The sequence below is a fragment of the Sesamum indicum genome, unplaced genomic scaffold (genome assembly GCF_000512975.1).
Source record: "Sesamum indicum cultivar Zhongzhi No. 13 unplaced genomic scaffold, S_indicum_v1.0 scaffold00202, whole genome shotgun sequence".
Taxonomy (NCBI): domain Eukaryota; kingdom Viridiplantae; phylum Streptophyta; class Magnoliopsida; order Lamiales; family Pedaliaceae; genus Sesamum; species Sesamum indicum.
Genome location: NW_011628096.1, coordinates 66,440 through 87,092, shown reverse-complemented (window position 1 = coordinate 87,092; position 20,653 = coordinate 66,440). Strand labels below are relative to the sequence as shown.

Here is a 20,653-nt window from a genome sequence, read left to right as displayed (position 1 = left end):
CAATAAATAATTTTTATCTGCTCCTTGGAGCATGCGACTCACATAGTAAACTGGTCACTGATCACGATTCAGGAGTTTTATTAAAACAGAGCTTACAACATGTTCAATCACTGCCAGATACAAGTATAATGACTCTCACAGGTTTTGGTAGTAGGGGAGGGGAAGATAGATATTCTTTCAGGTCACTAAAAGCCTTATCACACTCCGGGGTCCAGTCAAAGTTTTTCACATTGCTCAAAATCTTAAAGAATGGTAAACCTTTGTCTGCAACTTTCAAAATGAACCTGCTGAGGGATGCCATTCTACCAGCTAGCTTCTGGATATCTTTCATAGATTTAGGGGTTGGCATATCTAGGATTGCTTCAATCTTCTCTTGTTTGGCCTTTATTCCTCTCTCAGTGACCATGCATCCCAAAAATTTTTCTCCCTGACCTCGAAGGTACACTTTAATGGATTCAATTTTATTCCATATTTCCTCATAATTACAAAAGATTCCTCCAAATGCTTCAAGTGTTGTGTTTGTTCCATGCTTTTGACTAACATGTCATCAACATATGCCTCCATGGTTCTTTCAAGCAATTCTTTGAACATCCAATTTACCAACATTTGATAAATTGCTCCAGCATTCTTCAGATCGAAGGGCATAACCATGTAGCAGTATATGCCATTTTCTGTAATGAATGAAGTCTTCGCCCGATCTTCTTCTGCCAAAGTATCTGATGATATCCCTGAAAAGCATCCATCATGTTTAAGATGCATAGCCGGCAGTTGAATCCACTAGCTGATCGCTGCGAGGCGAGGAATGGGGATATCTTTGGCAAGCTTTGTTAAGGTCTATGAATCAATGCACATCCTCCATTTCCCCCAGGTTTAGGGATGATCACCACATTTGCTAATCATTCGATCTACTAAACCTATTGAATATATCTTGCAGTCAACAACTTGTTTACTTCATTCTCAATAATCAGGTTCCTTTCTAGCCTAAAGTTCATTCTTTTCTGCCTTACTAGCTTTGAGTTTGGATCCACATTCAATTGATGCTCAATGACTTCTGGGATGATACCTTGAAAGTCAGAAGTTGACCAAGCAAACATATCTATATTCTTTATCAAAAACTCAATCGACCATATCCTCAAGAAGTTGGCTTCCTATCAGAGTTGTTCTTCATCACCTAGGACCAGATCAATTATCTTGTGCCCGATAGGTTCAATCATTTCCAAATTTTTCTTCTTGCTTTCTGGTTCAATGTCAATGTTCGAGACCTTCCTTTTCTCTTTTGTTTCAGAACTTTTTGGTAGGCCAGAGCTTCCTTTAGTTGGTGTGATATAACACTTTCTTGCTTGTTCCTGGTCTCCCTTCACCATTCCAATTCCATTGCTTGTCGGAAATTTAATCTTTAGGTGGTACACTGATACTTCTGCCTGAAAGTAAATTAAAGAAGGTCTTCTCAATATAATATTATAGGAGAAATGTATGTCAGCAACTAAATACGTAACCATTATGGTCTTTCGGCATAGATCTATCCCGATGGATGTTGGCAAACTTATGGTTCCTGCAGGGACTATGTTCCCTCCTCCAAACCCCACAACCGGGTATTAAAAGGCTTTAAATCCGTCATTAGTAAGCCCATTCCATTTACCATACTTGTTAAAATGATATCAGCCGAGCTGCTACTATCCACCAATACATTCTGCACAATGAAGTTTGCTACACCAATAGTGATGTGTTGGAATAGGTGAGGAAAAGCCAATTAGATTGGCGGTTTTGAGAACCATTCAAGCAATCTTTATCTAAGCAATATTGTCTCAACAAATATGGTAAGATTTGTCTTTGGCACATATATTTGTTGTGCTTACCAAATTACGTTAAGCACGTCAAAGATGCCCACAGACCACATAATAATCCATATAGTTGGACTACGCATTGGATGACAGCTATAAAATTAATTTTTGAATATTGGTCCGAAATGTTCCAAGTCGAGCACCTCAAGACTGGGATCGAGAGTCCTACTGAGACTTGCACTGAGTATTGCATTTATTGGATGAGTGCCGCATTTCAGTGGCAACAGATGTTGGACGTCTATGCAATTTTAGTGGATTAGTTGACAAGGTGGTCAATTAACCGAACTGACTCGTGAGGATCGTCATATGGAAGTCTTAAAGATTTGTTCGGTATGACTTGAGTTCCCGACTCCAATAGTACAGGAGTAGTCCTCAAACTTGAGGAATCATGGCAGTCACGTGCATACGATGACTGTATCTTGGATCTGTATGAGAGATTTTTGTGTCACAAGCATGATCATCATAAGTCTTGTCTAGTGCAGTTGGAGTATGTAGCGAGGACAGTAAGTTCCAAGAAGAGGATCTGTCCCCTATCAGTATGTGACCTATGCACTTGGAGATGCATTCCCATTCTATGAATCTATGGCCATAGTCGTTGATCGAATAAGAAAAGAGGTTCCTATGTCGAGAAACTTGGAGTAACGCGATCTCAAGTATTAAACATAGATGCCTAGTCCAAAATGGGAACCGACACCTAATTTTATGCCCTAGACTAAGGCCGGGAGACGGTAGACAAAAGAAAATTCATTGGGCTTGTATTTTTTTAAGGGTAAAAATCGGTCAAGACGATTATTTTGAACCTATGAAAAATTCCATGGAAGGGAAATAAATGACTAGCAAATTGGGGGTCTTTTTTTTTGGAATAAAAAAAAATATACCTTGTAGATAATAGAATGTATTTAGGAATATATCAAACAAGGTATATATATGTAAAATATAATTATTTAAGAAATAATTATTGCCATTATAGCACAACACAAAAAAAAAAAAAATCCCCTCTCTTCCAAGCTTCTCGGCCGCCCTCTCTCTTCCTTGCACAAGGTGAAATTTTTTTTCAGTTTCTCTTGTAGCAAAGAGGAAAGTAGAGATCCCGACTCTGGTGTGGTGTGGACGAATTAGAGGGCTGCTATGTTAGAGCCTCAAGTGAAGGACATTTCTAGCGACCGTGAAAAATGAAGGTATCGTTTTTCACCCTTATGCTTTTCGATTTCTATGGATTTTACATTAGCCCCATGTTTATTTTTTATTTTAGTACATTGAACGCCCAAAAACTACGCTAGCGCGTCCCCGGGCTGTACCACGCGATCCTTCACGCTGACCACAGAACCATTATGCGGGAAGAGTATGTCCGCAAGGTCTCGACCGTCAAAGGTTATGCCAATGACATCTGCAGCAATTAATAACATGGAGGCTTTGAACATCCTTCTTGACTTTGGTATGACCTCGCATACCTTCTCTAGCTCACGGAGTTGGTTAGCATCACTAAGGTCATCTCTTCTTCTGGGACTTTTATGTTACATTCTTGACTTTAAGACATACTCCTTTTTCTCCGAGGTCTGCGTTCTTCATGCTTTTTGCCTTCTTGCTTGGTGCGATGAACCCCTTCAAATAGCCTTGCCTATTAGCCTCTTGATTTCATTTTTCAACTGAAAAACAATCCTCAGTATCATCACCCTTGTCTTTGTGGAATTTGCAGTATAGCTTGCAATTCTTCTTAGCAGGGTTTAGCCTAGTTTTTGGAGGTCACTACAGAAGCTTCTTCTCAATGTTCAGCAAGGTCTCTGCTCTTGTTATTTTGAGCGGAGTATGCTCATGAAACTTTTTGTATCTTGGGGTTTGATCTTTTTCAGAATTTATCTTTCTTTTATCCCTCCCTTTCTTGCCTTTCGTATGATCATCATCATTTCATGCCTATACCTTCCATTCATTTTTCTTTAGGGTATTCATTTCTTCCTCTAAACTATATTTTCAGCAATCGCGAGAAGCATCTCATCATCAGCAGGAGGGTCAAGCTAGTTCAGATGCAAGGGCTCCTTTTTTCAACCCATTAATTAATATTGAGGTCATCATGTCACCCTTAGGTCTGGCACCTCCAGGACCTCCGTGTTAAATCTGTTGATGAAAGCCCTCAAGGTCTCATCATCTTTCTTCCCGAACAAAATATCTACATAACTTCCCATGTCTACGAAGATACGTCCTACTTCTTAGTTGGCCAACAATGTCGTGATGACCAAAGCGTCATTATGAGAGCTCTTGGGACCTGAATGTTTCGCCCTTCCAAACTTGATGAGAGGGGCATCCTCCATTGCTCGACATCCCATATTTCCTTTATAGTTGCGTCGTGTGCCTTTCTGACCTAGGCCTTTCTAGCGTGATGGGAGTCATCTCCATTTGGACCTCCTACATTCATATTTGACTCCTTTACGAGGAGGATCATTAGTTTCAATTTTTTTCTAAAAGGTATTCCTGTGTTCTTCGTTTGGTAAGGAATCAGGGCTAAAAATCTTTACCTCCTTATCTTTATCTATTTCTTGTTTACGGTACGGTTTTGTTCCATGGGCCTTTTCCCAACAGATGTACTCCTGCAGATACCAATTTTAGATGAGCCTCTCGATCTCATTTTTCAGGTGCCGACACTCTTAAGTGATATGGCCATAATTATTATGGAAACGACATAATTTTTTGGATTTAAAATGTTGGGGCTGCTCTCTCCATGATCTGGGGCGAGTTAGCAAGTCTTTTCCTTCAACCACCATGAGAGCTTGGGTGATGGGTACTGTCAAGGGGGTGCAGACTGCATTGACCCTTTGGAAGGGTGTCTTCTTATCCCAAAAATCAATCCGAAGATTCTTTAAGGGACTTCCTCCCTAACTTCTTTCCTCTTTTCCCTATGACTCTCCTTCTTGGCAACATGGGTGTCCTCCATATTAATATATTTGAATGCACAGGATAGGAGGGCATCAAATTTGGAAACAGGTTTTTTAGCCGGGGATTGAAGAAGTCTCCATCCAAGAGCCCTTGCGGGAAAGCGCTGGCCTTCACCTCTTAAGTAGCGGAGGATACCTCCAAGGCCGCAGTGTTGAATCTTTGCAGATACTCCTTCAATGGCTCATTTGTTTGGTATATGGTAAAAAGACTGAGCTCCGTCTTTCGGAACTTTCGTTTTCTAGCAAATTGGTGCAGGAAAAGAGATCAAAATTCTTAGAAACTTCTTATTGCTCCGGCGGGCAATTGGTTGAACCATTACTGTGCGGCCTTAACGAAGGTGACGAATAAAACGTGACACTTGATTTCGTCCGTGTACCTGTGCAAAAGAGCCGCATTTTCAAAACGTGAGATATGTTCATGAGGGTCAGTTATACCATCATATTCAGCAATAGTGGGGGTATGTAAATTCGCAGGGAGTTCGTCTGCTATCACCGTGTCCATCAAGGGAACACCCCGCTGCTCGTCTTCTAGCGCTCTTGCTATTTGGTGTTGTACATCCTGGAGGCCCTTTTGGAGCCGCTGGAGGGAGCCTTTGAATCCCAATTAGTGGGTCTTGGTTACAAGGATGTCATCTTCCGGTAGGCCTCATTCTACTCCTTCAGGGGTGCCTACTTCCACTTTGGGGGCTGAGCGGGCAGGGACCAACGCGGTCATTTGCTCTCGAATTGTTGTTATGACCACCTGTTGAATTACACCCGACAAGGCTGGGGAAAGCCTCTCCTGAAGTGGTGTCTAAGGAAGTGCTTCGTCTTGGAGGATCAACCATACGGGTCCACTACTTTGGGAGGTGGTATCGGCGCAGACAAAGCTGGGGCAGATCTATTGGAATAGGTGACTAAAAGCAAATTAGATTGGCGGTTTTGAGAACCACTTAAGCAATCTTTATTTAAATAATATTGTCCTAATGAATATGGTAAATATTTGTCTTTGGTACACGTGTCTGTTGTGCTTACTAAATTACGTTAAGCACTGCCTTGACGTCACAATAGATGCCCTAGACCATTTAATAACCCATGTAGTTGGGCTACGCCATTGGATTACGGCTATGAAAGCAACTTTTGAGGGTTGATTTGAAACGTTCAAAGTCGAGGATTTTGAGACTAGACATCGAGAGTCCTATTGAGACTTTCATATTGCATTCGTTGGATGAGTGTCGCATTTCATTGGCAACAAATATTGGACGTCTATGTACAATTTTAGTGGGTTAATTGACAAGATGGTCAACTAACTAAACTGACTTGTGGGGATCATCATATGGAAGTTTTGGAGGGTTGGTCGGTATGACTCGAATCCTCGGCTCTGATAGTGTGGGATTAGTACTCAAACTAGAGGACTCACGGTAGTCACGTGCATACGATGATTGTATCTTGGATCTGTCCGAGAAGTGATTGTATCGCAGACATGATCATCATAAGCCTTATCCAGTGCAGTCGGAATATGTAGCAAGGACGGTGAGCTCCAAGAAGAGGATCCATCCCTTATCAATATGTGATAGAGGTATCTCCTATGCACTTGGGGATACGTTTATGCTTTATGAATCTGTGGCCACAATAGTTGATCTAATAGGAAAAAGTGGTTCATATGTTGAGAAACTTGGCGTAACGCGATCTTTAAGCTTTAAGGATAGACGCCTAGTCCAAGATGGGAACCGAAACCTAATTTCATGCCCTAGACTAAGGCCAGAATACAGTAAATGGAAGGACTGTTCCCGTATGAACTCGAGAGCCTAAATGTTCACACGAAAACTCACCTAGTCACTAATGCCATGGACTGTTGCTAGACGGCTACCCATGGTGACGAGCTTTCTTGATTTAGGGTTAATTAAGAATTATTAACTAAATTAAATTTAATGAATAATAGTGTTAGACACTAGCCCAAGTTTAACTGAAAGGTGAACCTAATGAGTCACACATAAATCACCGTAAAAGAACAAGGAATTAATTTAGAATTAATTCCATAAGTAATTGGATTACTTATAAAGAGAGATCCATTGGATGAAAAAAGACCCAAGAATAAATTAATTTGTATTAGTTTATATTGGACTTGTCCTTATTATTTAATAAGTTTGATCTTATTAATTAATAAAGACAATTTGGGCGTATGTATTTAATTACATTAAATACAAATTAAGCTCAATTAAATAGATTTTTATTAAAATTGAATTTAAATAAAAATTCATTGGGCTTGTATTTTTATTTGATAAAAATCGGCCATCATGAATTATTTTAAACCCATGAATTCCATGGAAGGAAATAAATAACTAGCAAATTGCAGTTTTGGAAAGTGCAATTCTAGCCATTATTGGGGATCTCTTTATTTGGAATAAAGAAAAATATACCTTGTAGATAATAGAATGTATTTGAGAACATTCTTAATTATCAATACAAGATATATATATATATATATAAGATACATAATTATTTTGGAAATAATTATCATTATACACAACAAAAAAAATCCCCCCTCTCCAAGGAGCTCTCGGCCGCCCGATCTCTTTGGACACTTGGTGTATTTTTCTTCTCTTGTTCTCTTCTACAAAGAGGACATTGAGATCCCGACTCTGGTGTGGTGTGGAAGAATTAGAGGGTTACTGTGTTGGAGCCTCAAGTGAAGAGCATTTCAACCGAATGTTTTAAAAATAAAGATATCGTTTTTCACCCAATCGGGGCTAGGGAAAGTCCTGCAACAACCTGCAAAGGCTGATTGTTGCTTGGTGTCTCCATGGTCTTTTGCTTGTTAGCGGGGTTGCTGGGGGTTTCCATGGTAACTCACGCCTTTAACTCAAATTTTCCACAAACGACGCTAATTGATGCGTTGATTTTAGTACAGGTTCAATGTTCTTGAATCTTGACGATAGATCTAGGCTAATTGAGCAAAAGAATTTGAGAAATAGGACCTACAAAATATGTTAGCACTCCGACGCTCAAGTTAGTTCTGAATTTAGGAATAAATAAGTGTAGAAATAAATCATAACGAGAAATTGAGATAAAAGTAAGAATTTTGTAGGCAAAATATAGTAAAAGAACGAGTCGAGAGTTATAGCAAAATAGCAAGAGACTTTTCAGATTATTGAAGGACCTCCATGTTGAGGGATGTTGCCTGCATTTATAGAGAAGGAGTCCCTCTTCGCAGAAACTCTATAGCAACATATGTTTTCAAGAAAAAAGATGAAAATCTATGGTTAAGGCATGATCATATCTCTTACTTGACTTGAGCAGCACGTCTTTGGTTGGATGAGGATTCCTACTCTGCAAGGAGTGTCTCTAAGCCAAAGAGTGCAGCTTCTTGAGGTCGCCTCCTTTCTCCCAGGCTGGGTTTGGAAGGTAGGTTTGAGGTTCCAACAGGCCTTGTACCAAGCCTCTCTCTTGGGCTGAGCCTGGTAAGTTTTCATCAGGCTGTCCTCATCATGGGCTGATGGGCCTAGTTTGGATTTTATATCTCTTCGTGGGCCAAATGCATTTGGGTCATACACATCAATTATTATTATTATATTCAGATTAATTCATGAGAATCACCAAATTTTGGCATAAGTTTATAAGTAATAAAATAAATTGTATAGTACGTATCTTGATATAAATATATATATATATATACTATCTATAAAAGAATGAATTATAATAGTTTGTTCCCCATTTTGAAAAAACACTCATACCCTTATTTAAGTAATCTATTTTAATAATGAATCAAAATTAGTTATAAAAGAATAAAATTCTATAAAGAAAAGACTATTTAATAGTCCTAATACCTCTAAACTACTTAGACAATAATAAATATATCCGATTAAAAAAATAGATAAATTATATTTTTCACACAATTAATTTGTTAGAAAAAATCTTTAAATACAATTTACAAAATAATTTGCTTGACTGTAAATAGCATCTGAATAATATATAAAGTGCCGATCTAAACATCAAAAAATAAAATAAAAAAAGTTAAAAAACAAGTATCATAAAACTTTAAATAAAAGTTATCAATTTTTTTAAATTAGAAGTGCTTCTGAAAAATTTAACATGTGTAATTTATAACTAATTAATTTTATTTTTATATTAATATAAAATAATTATGTTCAGATTGCATTTTCACGTACTTTTGTTTTTCTCCCCATAATATACTTGAGGTAAAATAATATCAATAACTGCAACTTATGATTATCATTAAATATATAAAAGTAAGAATCTTGTTAAATGTTTATTTCTATTGTGAAAAGACATTAGTACTTAAGTACTCTTTTCAATAATAAATAAGAATTAATTATATAAAGAGTAATAATATAGTTGAATGCTGATTATATAAAGAGTAATTATATAATTATTAAGAGGCGAATGCTGATTTTCCAAGGGAGAAAAAATGTTTTAGTTGAAATGGGGTCATTTTAATACATCACATATATTATTTACTCCAACAGTTAGTTCACATACAATATTCTTTCACTATATCAAGCCACAAACATATGCCTTAACCAAAAATATTTTTGCACATTACTACTTTTTCTCCAAAAAAGAATTAATTGAATAATTTTACAAAATAAAGAACTAATGTGAAAAAAATAAACTTAAACTAACCATCTTATCCAAAATTATAATATGGTTAGAGAGGCAAATTTGAAATAAAAACTAAAGTTGCTAATATCGATAAATGAACTTAAAAAATTAAAGTAATTTCAAACGAAAATTTATAAATTATAATATTTAACTCTATCAAAGAAGAAAAATATTTGGCTTTTCTATTTTATCTTAATTACTTAGAGGGTGAATAATATAACTAACTAAAAAATAAATAGGCAAATAATATTTTAACACGCTTAATTTGACATAAGCTCTCAAATATTTATTAAAAAAATGGGTTACTACGGAACAATAAAATTTTTAAAACGAATAGAATACGATTAACATATAAACACTAAACCAAATTAAAAAATTAAAAATATAATATAGAATAAATATAAAAATTCCTCAATTTTGTTAATCTAAAATTGCACTTGAAAAATTTAAATCAAGTGACTTCCTGATTAATTGATTTTATTTTAATATTAACATTAATATTAGAAAATTATTTTTAGATTTTACTTTCTTTCATTAATGTAATGGACATAAAACAATGACATGAACAATTTTATCAAATTAAAATTTCTGTAATGAATTGAAAAATAAGGGACTTTGACTATTAATTCTATTTCAATATTGAATTTTTGTGTATTATATTTTATTTTCTCATTAATTTGGTCAAATAGAAAATCATTAAACATAATAGTTAGTAAATGCACAACGCAAAATTTCAATTTTAGGGATTACATTTTTTATTTAATAGTATTAATTAAACTTAGAGGTGAATTACATATAAGAGAACTTTCCACATCGATTAAAATAATTATTTTTAATTCTTTTATAAATATAATTGTATATAGTAATGTTCTCATGATTATCAATAAATAATAGTTAGTAAATGCACAACGCAAAATTTCAATTTTAGGGATTACATTTTTTATTTAATAGTATTAATTAAACTTAGAGGTGAATTACATATAAGAGAACTTTCCACATCGATTAAAATAATTATTTTTAATTCTTTTATAAATATAATTGTATATAGTAATGTTCTCATAATATAAATATCAATTAAAATTTATGAACTTAATATTTTTTGTCGTTAAAAAGTAATATGCTTACCTCTAAATATATGTTTCTATATGTGAAACACGCGATACGATCTAGTACTCACAAATAGATATAAAAAATTATAAATTAATTGTTAGTACTTATTAAATTGAAAAAGTATAATAGATTACAACTGAATATTAAAATTTTTCATAAAATTTATGTGTAATATTAAATAATTATTTAAAAAATATATTAAAATTTACATGGTTGATTAAGCTTGTTTTGTTCCAGATATTAAATATATACTACCATAATTTATTATTATTTAAAAATAAAATATATGATATTGATTAATGATTATAATATATGATTTATTTTAAATATAAAATTAATATAATATTGAATTTGAAGTTGAATATGTAAAAATTTAAAAAGAATAGAAAAACACTCGCTAGCCCAATGAACATAATATTTTAATAACTGGAGTTGCAAGTTGAGTTTGAAATGAAGCCGAGTATCAAATTGTTTGCCATCACTACTTATAAATATTATAAATACAAGTACCCTTCGAGAAAAGCGACGATTATATAATTAAAGGTGATTTCAAATGGCGTGACGCATCTACCTATACTGTTTGAGCACTGTTCACTGCCCATTCGGAGGCCCACAATCGAAGAACAGAGTACGACCCAGCAGTGTGTGAGATGCACACATTCCATCGCAAATAACGATGAACGAGAAGAGGAGATGTTAAGCTGAGGCTGTCCAACCATTGAAGATAACTGATAACCCCACCCACCATAACCCTTCTGCAAGAAATTATTCCGACACGTGTCAGCCGTATATGCGGTCTCATGGTCTCCTCCTCCATACCCACCAACATCTTTTCCTTTTTCTTGCTTTATTGTTTGTCCAGGACAAGACTCTGAAGAAAGAGGGAAAAATCTACTGTTTTTTCTCTCTTCTTTTCAAGAATTCAGGTTGAGTGCCGGTAAAAGAAGAGAATTTATAAGAAAAACAGGATCTTGTAGGCAATATTATTACTAAAAAATGGCTTCTGTGGCTGCTTCTTTGGGTTCATCAACTTTAGTTCAGTCGATTGGTGGGGGGCTTAAGGGCCAGAAGCCTTCTCTTTCAACTCCCAATTCACTCACTTCTACCAGGTATGCAATCTTTCATGTAATTCTGGTGGGCAAGATTGAGCGTTTTTCTGTTTCAAAAATCTTGGAATTGTGATACAGAAGGGGGTTTTTCAGATGTTGTTTGGATAAAATGAGAGGATCACACAGTAAATGTGATTACGGGTTTGCATGAACTTGGGTTGCTTTCTAGTACATGGAGTGCTTATTATTTTGTAAATTTGCATAGGTGGAACAATTTGGCTTTTGGGAATTCAGACTCTTGGTTAATTGTTCCTCTTTATGTACTGCAGGTGATATGGAAGTTTAGTAAGCATCAAGTGCTTCCGTGTAGTAACTGAAACTGGTTGGCTGGGTTTTAGCATCACATGTTTGTGAATATGCTACCTTCAGTGATCATGGGAAAAAATTGTAATATAATATTTGGTTGGAATAGAGCAGTGGTTTCAAATTTTTGTTACGTAAACCAGATTCCTCTCCGGATGATAAGAATGATAGTGCACGTTTTTTTAAGATTGTTAGATTTTCATCAGAACAAAAAGTGATACCGTATTCAACTGCGTCGTTTCAAGAGAACTTTGCAGTTCTTTGTCACTAAAATAATATTAGGTGTTGAAAATGCTTGTTTGCTATTAGCAGTTGTGTCTTTTCGATCTGAAATTCCTGTTTCTCTGAGCCTTAAGGCAGTAAAGATGGTCTTATTCTATGGCTATTGGCATGAAAGGTTAGCTAGCTTTTCGAATTGTCTTCAGGTTTTTCTTATGTGTGAATGCAGGAGAAAATCCCGCTTTGTGGTGAAGGCAACTTCTCGGGTTGATAAGTTCTCAAAAAGCGATATCATTGTCTCTCCATCTATTCTTTCTGCCAATTTTGCCAAGTTAGGGGAGCAGGTAGGTTTTCCTTTTATGACCTTTACTTTTGTAACCTCTGCCTTTTTGCACAATCTTAAGCATCATAGTTATCTCTTGATGTAATAGTATGTTTACAACTATTGCATCCAGAGGTAATAGGATTTCTAGGTTGGTGCCTAATTTACCTTTTTTGTTATATGAATAGGTCAAAGCAGTGGAGTTGGCAGGTTGCGATTGGATTCATGTTGATGTGATGGATGGCCGGTTTGTTCCAAATATCACAATTGGGCCCCTTGTAGTAGATGCACTCCGCCCTGTAACAGATCTGCCATTGGATGTGCATTTGGTACTTTAGTATTTCAGATTTTGTATATTTAGTTCAGGAATAATTTGTGTCAGAATGCCTCTTTTTAACATTGTTAAATCATGCAGATGATTGTGGAACCTGAGCAGCGAGTCCCTGATTTCATAAAGGCTGGAGCTGACATAGTTAGTGTTCACTGTGAACAATCTTCAACCATCCATTTGCATCGAACAGTGAATCAAGTAAGATTATGAACTGTTGATTCCATAATATTATGCAACTTTGTTAAGGTTTTCTTTACCTTGTTCAAATACAGCAGGCGTTCTTGAGATTTTCTAGTGTTCCCGTTCATTGTCAGAATAGAGATATATGATTGTTTCCATCCATTACTTAATTCTTCCTCTTCCTGTTCAAATCTAGTTGGCTAAAGGATTATAACATACACCAACACTTGAAGTTTGTGAACTTTGTGTTGAAACTCAGAAGCAAACTTGTTTCCACTCTCGAGTGGGGCAGGTGGTACTGAGCTGGATTAGTTATGGCTGTCACAACCAAATTTAGTAGATAGTTGGAGCTCCCATCACATAGTGAAGTTAGTTGTCTGAACTATTGTATTATTAACCTGAATTAGCATATTCTGGATTTGATGAATGAAAGTTGACAAATTTCTATACTTCGTTTCCTCAATTCTGCCAGTTCCTAGAAGAAAATCATTTGGACTTGGAAATGTCTTTCCATTTTGATGATACAGATGAAAGTAAAAGGCACCACTTACTTTTAGTGGACACTATGATCCCATTTTCTTTTTCCTATCTGATAGTTTTTTATGTGCAGTAGTCTTTTTATTTAGTACACAACAAATAGTTTAGGTACAATACATCGACTCTACAGATCTTTGGGTTATGTTTGTGGGCTTCAAATCTGCAATATAATCTTGAAATAGCAACTTCTGACGCTTATGTTGTACAATGACCTTTTCCACTATAAAAAGTCGTACCAAACTTGATTAATTACTTCAAATCTCGTACGTACTTCTTTTAATAGTGGAAGTGTACATGAAATTCCATGTGAGGTAGTTCTTGTCTGGAATTGCTGTTGATTATGTTGAGGATGTCAGAAGCTTCTGCCATCTTACTCACACTCTTCAATTAGTCTTTTCAATGCCAATGTTTTCCTATTACTAAATCCGTTCTGCTGTCTGTATTGTTTTATATGCATAAGGGAAACTTATACGGGCTTGCTTCTTAGGCTGGATAAACAATATAATGATGTTTCATGTAAGTTATTGATCCATCCCTTTCCACAGAGTAATTATGGTAAATTACTGTAATAGTAAATCTAATGCCAATTGTTCTGATGGTTAATAAGATAAAATCACTTCTCGTTTGTATCTGCAATACAGAGTAACTGAGACAAAGTGGTGTGGTTGGCTTTAGTATTATATTTTCCAGGAGTAACTGGTTTAGATATTTATGGCCTGTGGAAATTTTGGGCTCTCCCTGTTATTTGTTACATTTGCAGACTGGTTATTGACATTCACACTCTTGGTGGTTTTCTCTAGATTAAGAGTCTGGGTGCTAAAGCTGGAGTTGTCTTGAACCCTGCAACACCATTGAGTACCATAGAGTATGTTCTTGATGGTAAGATTAACTATTTCCTTGAATCAAGATTCTGTGGACAAGTGTCGACGAGCTATGGCTTCAACAGAGACAAGCGTGCACACACACACACATGCATATATATATTTATCTATTCATTGGTTGATGTATGCTCTTCATAGTTGACAAGGAGTGAGCTGAGGCATGGTATCTTTTATGCATACCATATACAAAAGCTATAAGCAGCATGGATAATCCAAGCGAAAGTGTAACATTGAATTAATGATTGACAAGTAGAAATTCTAATCCCACTACACATACAAACATCTTAAGCATTTTTCTCTTTTTTCAGCTGGAAAATACATGATGATTATATTCAAATATGTGACTATGGATGAATTGACTCTAGGAGTACAGACTGTTACTTTTAACATTTCGTTTTTCTTCTCTACTTTGTTACTTATTTTGAAGAGATCTGAATTCCTTTATGGCCCTTGCTATTTTCTTCTGTGGCATGTCACAAGACCTAGATTCTTGTGTGGCCCGTAGGTTACAATTTGCATGCATATATATTACTTACGGGAAAAAAGAGAAGACAAAATATTTTCATCTCCATGGAGAACTTTTTAAGTAGATGCTACATATGTCCATCCGTTTTTCTACATACTTGTGCAACTTAGTTCTTATGTATCTGATAAAGATGGAATATCAATGAACATTTATTTAATCCAGTGAATTAACATTTTCTGGTGCTTTCCTTTGTTTGATTAACAGTGGTTGATCTGGTGCTAATTATGTCTGTAAACCCTGGATTTGGTGGGCAAAGTTTCATAGAGAGCCAAGTAAAGAAAATCTCTGACTTGAGAAGAATGTGTGCTGAGAAGGTAGTGTATATATTTCTGTTTGCTCCCTTGCTTGCTATGCTTGAACAATTCTCATTCTTATGTTGCTTTACAGGGAGTGAATCCATGGATTGAGGTAGATGGTGGGGTTGGTCCTAAGAATGCTTATAAGGTCGGAATCCCTCCTATCTCTTCATACAGAATGAAATTTCCCCACCCTCTCTCTGTCTCTCTCCATTATATGCTGTTGTATTGAATTAGAGCTTACTTATAACTAACATAGAATCTACAAAAAGATTATCTGTTTCTACCAATACTGTGTTGTAATGATTAAGAAAGACGACAGAGATAAAGGAAGGAGCAGATTTTGAAGATAGACAGGAGACAACAAATCTGTAATGAGGGTGTCCCTTCCTCTCAATTACTTTATTTTGACTCCTGTACCGGTCAATTGAAAGTAGGAAGCTCACTTACCCTGGCAGGCTCCAGCCACAACTTTCTTTCTCTTTTTTTCTTTTTCTTCTCCTTTTGTTTTCCTAGCTCTAAATGCTAGGCCTTAATTCTAAGGTAGCTTTTTGGTCATGACCATCACAATAGAATTTGCACCAACTCAACTTTCATGAGCTTTCCTCCCTTCACTGGTAAAGTCTCAAATAATAAACCTCATCCTCCAAGAACAGTCTGGATTGACAGTGGAATTGGATCTCAAAACCATGACCATTGAAAGAAGTTTAGACCCACTATCATGGGCCTGCTCTAAATTACTAGTCTTGTATACTTCCTGTGGCTGCAGTCTTTCTCCTGATTATCTTATATCTCTTCATGATCCTCTGAATTGGGATTTTGACGGACTGATGATGAGAGTAAAGAAACCAATCAAACTTGTTTGAGATTCGATGTATCTTTGTGTTAGTTTACTTGGTGGTGACTGCAAGTTGGTAACTTGAGTCCTCAAGCTAAGGAGTTCAGTTTGCAGTGGTTTTGGTGAATTTCCTGGTCGATTCTAATGGCATATTCTATAGCAATAGTGGCGCCGCATTTGTGGTGTTGTGATACAGAAGAATATGTTCTGTAGTTTCCATGTTCTGGTGGTACTCCAGCTTAGAGTCTTTTTGAGCGTGCAAGTGGCAACTGGAAACGGTCAAAGTATAGAAGATGTAAAAGAGAAGAAATTTCTGCTGTTCATTTATCAACCAGAGTTCCAGTACATCAGTTTTTACTTTTTCTTATTTGTTTTTAATTTTTTTTACAAACTTTATCATACTTCCTATATGTTTCTGTAAGACAGACAAGTTTGCTTTGAAGGGCTCGTCTTATTTTAGATCATCGTTCAGGTAATTGAAGCTGGGGCCAATGCATTAGTTGCTGGTTCTGCTGTATTTGGAGCTCCTGATTATAGTGAAGGCAAGGATAAAACTTCATTCTCAGTTCAATGGAATTATTTTGTACTTGGTGATGTATCTTAACTATTTTCTAGCGCATTCTATTTTGTGTTTGCAGCCATCAAAGGAATCAAAACCAGCAAAAGGCCTATCGCTGTTGCAGTATAAACTTTCACCCAATTATCTTATTTGGGTTCCCTTTGGGTTCAATAATCTGTATTTCAAGGTATTCTCCTTACCTATTATGAATATAACATTAAAGTGTTTCTTATCTTATCGCACTTCTACTTTGAACAAGTGTAGGCTTATCTATTGAAAGAAATTGTTTGCTGGACTATAAAAATATGAAGCACATTGAAGTGCTAGGCAAGTGCAACTGGTTGGTCATTTGCCTACTGCTTTTCTTCATTGTTACAATATTTCCTTTTTGCTGCTGCAGATAACATGCAGAACCATGTGGAGAGATTCGATGTTGTTGATATACCATTACAGAATTGATTGTCTGGTTAAATAAGTATTATTAGAAGACTGGTTTTACAACTGTTGTAAGAGTAATGTCTGTAGCATAATCCTCAAGTGGATTTTTTGTGTAATAAAGATCCTCATATTATTTCCACTTCTAGAAGACATCTATTCAGGTACATGTTTTAACAATTCTTTTTTCTGTTCAAATGTATTTATACCCATTGATCAAGAATTAGCCCCAGTGTGTTTATATATATACCTTCTTTTGTCCGGTTTTGGCACTTTATATGTATGGAAAACTATCACTGCGGTGCATGAATATGAACTGAAACCAGCATTCTCATATGTTCAGTATGTTTCTGGTGAGAATTTTTCAGTCAATGCAAATCCAATTCTCAGTTTTGATTGTATAGAAGTTGCATACAAGTTACAACAGAAGTTTGCAGCTTCTCTAAGTTGTAATTAGATGAGGCAGAATCTCCATTCCCAAATGCCAAAATGTCTGTCATAAAATACCTATCGTACGCAGTATAATAGAGTTAATCTGAGCTTCATCCTTTTGTCACTGTTTGATTTCACTAAATTTACCTAGGACTAGAACGATTTGAGTAGATGCATCGATTAAAATCCTCTTGCTTTACTGCATCTTTTGTCTTTAAACCAGTCTCCTAAAATTTGGGGTTAATAGCCCAAGATGTCAAGCCATCAACACCGAGATTCCTGGTTGAGCAAACAAGGACCTGATATACAGTTATTCTTTCTCCAATAAGCCTGTCTTCCACTCTTAACATAACCAAATTTCTGGGAAGAAACTCCGGACCTGAAATGATGGGCCCTGCATGATGATGCGGTATTATTTGGAATATTATTCTTGTTTTGAATTTACACTTGTATGAATCAAATTGCAATTTCTCAGAAGGTAACAACTGCTCTAGACTTGATCTGCATTCACTAATCACTGCAGAATTATCATCTACATTATACAGGGGACTGTGTTGCAGACCTAGATTCCATAAATGATCACGACACTTCTGAGCTGATGCAAAGTATGCCATCTTCTGGTAGTCTCTATCTAGAACCTTATATATAAATGCATTTGGCAGTATCCCCATCTTCACCATATCTGGTTTCGGCATCATCACAGGGAGCACATGCTTAGCTCCAAAGTGCGCTTCGATGATGGCAGCATAATCAGACTTTTCTAGCTGTAACCCACTGCTTCGTATGTTCGAGAAAAACTTACTGTACTTAAAAGTCTGACCATTTTTGCACAAACCATTGATTAGGATTGAATATGTAATGTTATTGGGGGAACGATAGACCATATGATTACTATCCACCTGACCTGTTTCAGCAGAAAATTCAGCTGTAGTTTGTTCTAAGAAAAAATTGATTGCAGTATTTATCCATCCATCTTTGCACAACCCATCAATCACAGAACTAATCGTGAAAATATTCGGAGGTATACCAGCATCCATCATTTCCTTGTGCAACTGAAGAGGTGCATCAGTGTAACCATTTTCGAATTGACCATCAATCAAAGGGCTATAAGCGACTACATCAGGCTTGTAACCTTTAATTGTCAGTTCATTATAAAGTCCCTTAGCAGCCGCCAACTTGCCTGCTTTGCAATAGCCATTTATCAGTGTACAAAATGTAACGATATCAGGTTGCAAGCCCTTCTCTATCATTTGAGAAGAAATTTCCATAGCCTTTTCCATGCTTCCTTTCCTACAATACCCATCAATCAGCGTATTGAATAGGACATAGTTCAGCATCAATCTTTCATTGTTCATCTTGCAAAATAAATTCTCTACATTCTCAATTCTACCAATTCTACAATAGCCCTTCATAAGTATTCCATAGGTGACACCATCTGGCAAAATACCAAATATCTCCATCTCCAGATGCATGTGCATAGTAGTAGATAGATCACCGGCCTCACAGAAGCCATCCATTAAGCAATTATATATATAGATATTAGGAATGACATTCAACTTCACCATATGCACAAAATAGCTCCTAAAAGCTATAAGCTCACCTTTCTTGCAAAGCAAATATATTATGATGCTATATGTAATAACATTCGGCAACACTCCTTGATTCAACATTTCATAATAAACCCTGCGAGCTTTTTCAACACTCGCCATCTTAGCATAACCATCTATCAGAGCATTGTAAGTGTAGAGGTTAGGCACCACTCCATACTCTTGCATCCTTGTGAAATTTTTTTCTGCTTCCAACATATTATTCTCTATGCAGAGTCCATGTATAAGAGTCGTGTAAATCACAATCGTCGGTTTCAATCCCCTCTGAATCATCTCTTCAAGCAACAATCTAGCCTTCACAATATCCCCTCGATCACAAGAAGAATCTATTAGTATTCCATAAGTCATCGAGCTAGGCAATAAACCATTTAAAACCATGTCATTGTAAACCTCCCACATCGGTTCAACACGACCCGTCTTCAGAATCCCATTCAAAAGTGCATTGCATGCCTGGACTGCAGGCAATTTTCCCATTTTGTAGTACACCCAGTACCCATCATTAGCGAAACCCCTTTCGCACAAAGCATCAATCAGCACTCCAAACACGTTTGGACGACACCCCGATGTCTGAACATGCTTAAGCGCATTGAAAATCGAGGAACACACTTTGTGGGGCTTCCGGGTTCTCCTCAAAGTCTCGATCAGGCTTTCTATCAAACACCTGGCCTTCACATACAACTTCGCCTCAGTTAAAAGATGAATTATGGTTGAATGGAGTTTTAAAGTTTTCGCAGGGTTCACATTTCTCGAAGCTGAGTTGAAAATCCTGAATGCCTGTTGTAGGGTTGGGGAGTTGAGTATTGCAGCAGCCATATTTGAAAGATGTGGAGATGAAGGTGCTGAAAGAAATGATGGGGTTGCAGAAGAATATAAGAAAGCTAATGACGTCTTCCGGTTGCAAGAGGGTTTCATTCTTAGAGGAGAAAACTTCATCATTGCTCCGGCGATCCCTAGATTTCTTGCTTCCCATTAACTACAAGCTGCTTCAACTCTTCCTCCTTCCAAGAAGAGAACAACTCAGTGATTTGGCACAAGATTGGGGAAGTAGCAAAGAAGTGGGGCTTATTTATATTTATATTATTAAAAAAGAATTTGTAAGTCTACCCTAAAATTAATCGTTAGCTTGGATTTTTATTTTATTTTATTCTTTTAATTATGGGCTGGAGTCGTTCTGACGCTGGCATTCTAGTCTAGGCTTTTTTTTGCTTTAAAGCATCTAATAATTTCCAACAATGCACTTATTGACATATACTATTAGAATTTGTAATTATCACTAATTTTATGTTTTTCTTTTTTAATTTTTTTGTACACAATATAAAACTACAAGCCATTTTGAATTAATAAAAGTATTTATTAATTATAAAAAATTAATGAAAATTTTAACAATATAGATGTTAGTCATAGTTCAAAAAATAAGTGAGCCAATAGATTTGATAGATAAGAAAAGAAAAAGATCTCTACACCAATACTAACGGCACATTTGTGGAACTAACGAATATTAATAAAATTTATAATTAGCACTGATATGTACGGCCTAAGAGCAATCAACCAATGATAAAGGTAGCCCACCAAGGATTTCCATACTCAGCCCAATGAGG

At 36.0% G+C, this 20,653-nt stretch overlaps 2 protein-coding genes across 2 annotated transcripts; one reads left to right on the top strand and one right to left on the bottom strand.

Moving 5' to 3' along the window:
- The first annotated feature begins 11,033 nt into the window (after window positions 1–11,033).
- Window positions 11,034–17,196, top strand: LOC105179760 (ribulose-phosphate 3-epimerase, chloroplastic). Its single transcript, XM_011103401.2, has 10 exons — window positions 11,034–11,589; window positions 12,341–12,455; window positions 12,622–12,762; window positions 12,849–12,962; window positions 14,282–14,360; window positions 15,093–15,202; window positions 15,276–15,332; window positions 16,495–16,564; window positions 16,661–16,768; window positions 16,982–17,196. The coding sequence occupies exons 1-9, from the start codon at window positions 11,477–11,479 to the stop codon at window positions 16,708–16,710; spliced, it is 849 nt and encodes a 282-aa protein (XP_011101703.1). The 5' UTR covers window positions 11,034–11,476; the 3' UTR covers window positions 16,711–16,768; window positions 16,982–17,196.
- A 479-nt stretch (window positions 17,197–17,675) lies between these two features.
- LOC105179759 (pentatricopeptide repeat-containing protein At5g61400-like) lies at window positions 17,676–19,868 on the bottom strand. Its single transcript, XM_011103400.2, has one exon. It carries the CDS (start codon window positions 19,866–19,868, stop codon window positions 17,676–17,678), a length of 2,193 nt encoding a protein of 730 aa, XP_011101702.2.
- Window positions 19,869–20,653: the final 785 nt, after the last annotated feature.

Excerpts from the sequence above, each read along its gene's own strand:
- LOC105179760 (XM_011103401.2), top strand. The coding sequence starts at position 11,477 with ATGGCTTCTGTGGCTGCTTCTTTGGGTTCATCAACTTTAGTTCAGTCG. Across the intron at positions 15,203-15,275 it reads GAAGAATGTGTGCTGAGAAG|GGAGTGAATCCATGGATTGA; the intron begins GTAGTGTATATA and ends GTTGCTTTACAG. Across the intron at positions 15,333-16,494 it reads GTCCTAAGAATGCTTATAAG|GTAATTGAAGCTGGGGCCAA; the intron begins GTCGGAATCCCT and ends ATCATCGTTCAG.
- LOC105179759 (XM_011103400.2), bottom strand. The coding sequence starts at position 19,868 with ATGGCTGCTGCAATACTCAACTCCCCAACCCTACAACAGGCATTCAGG.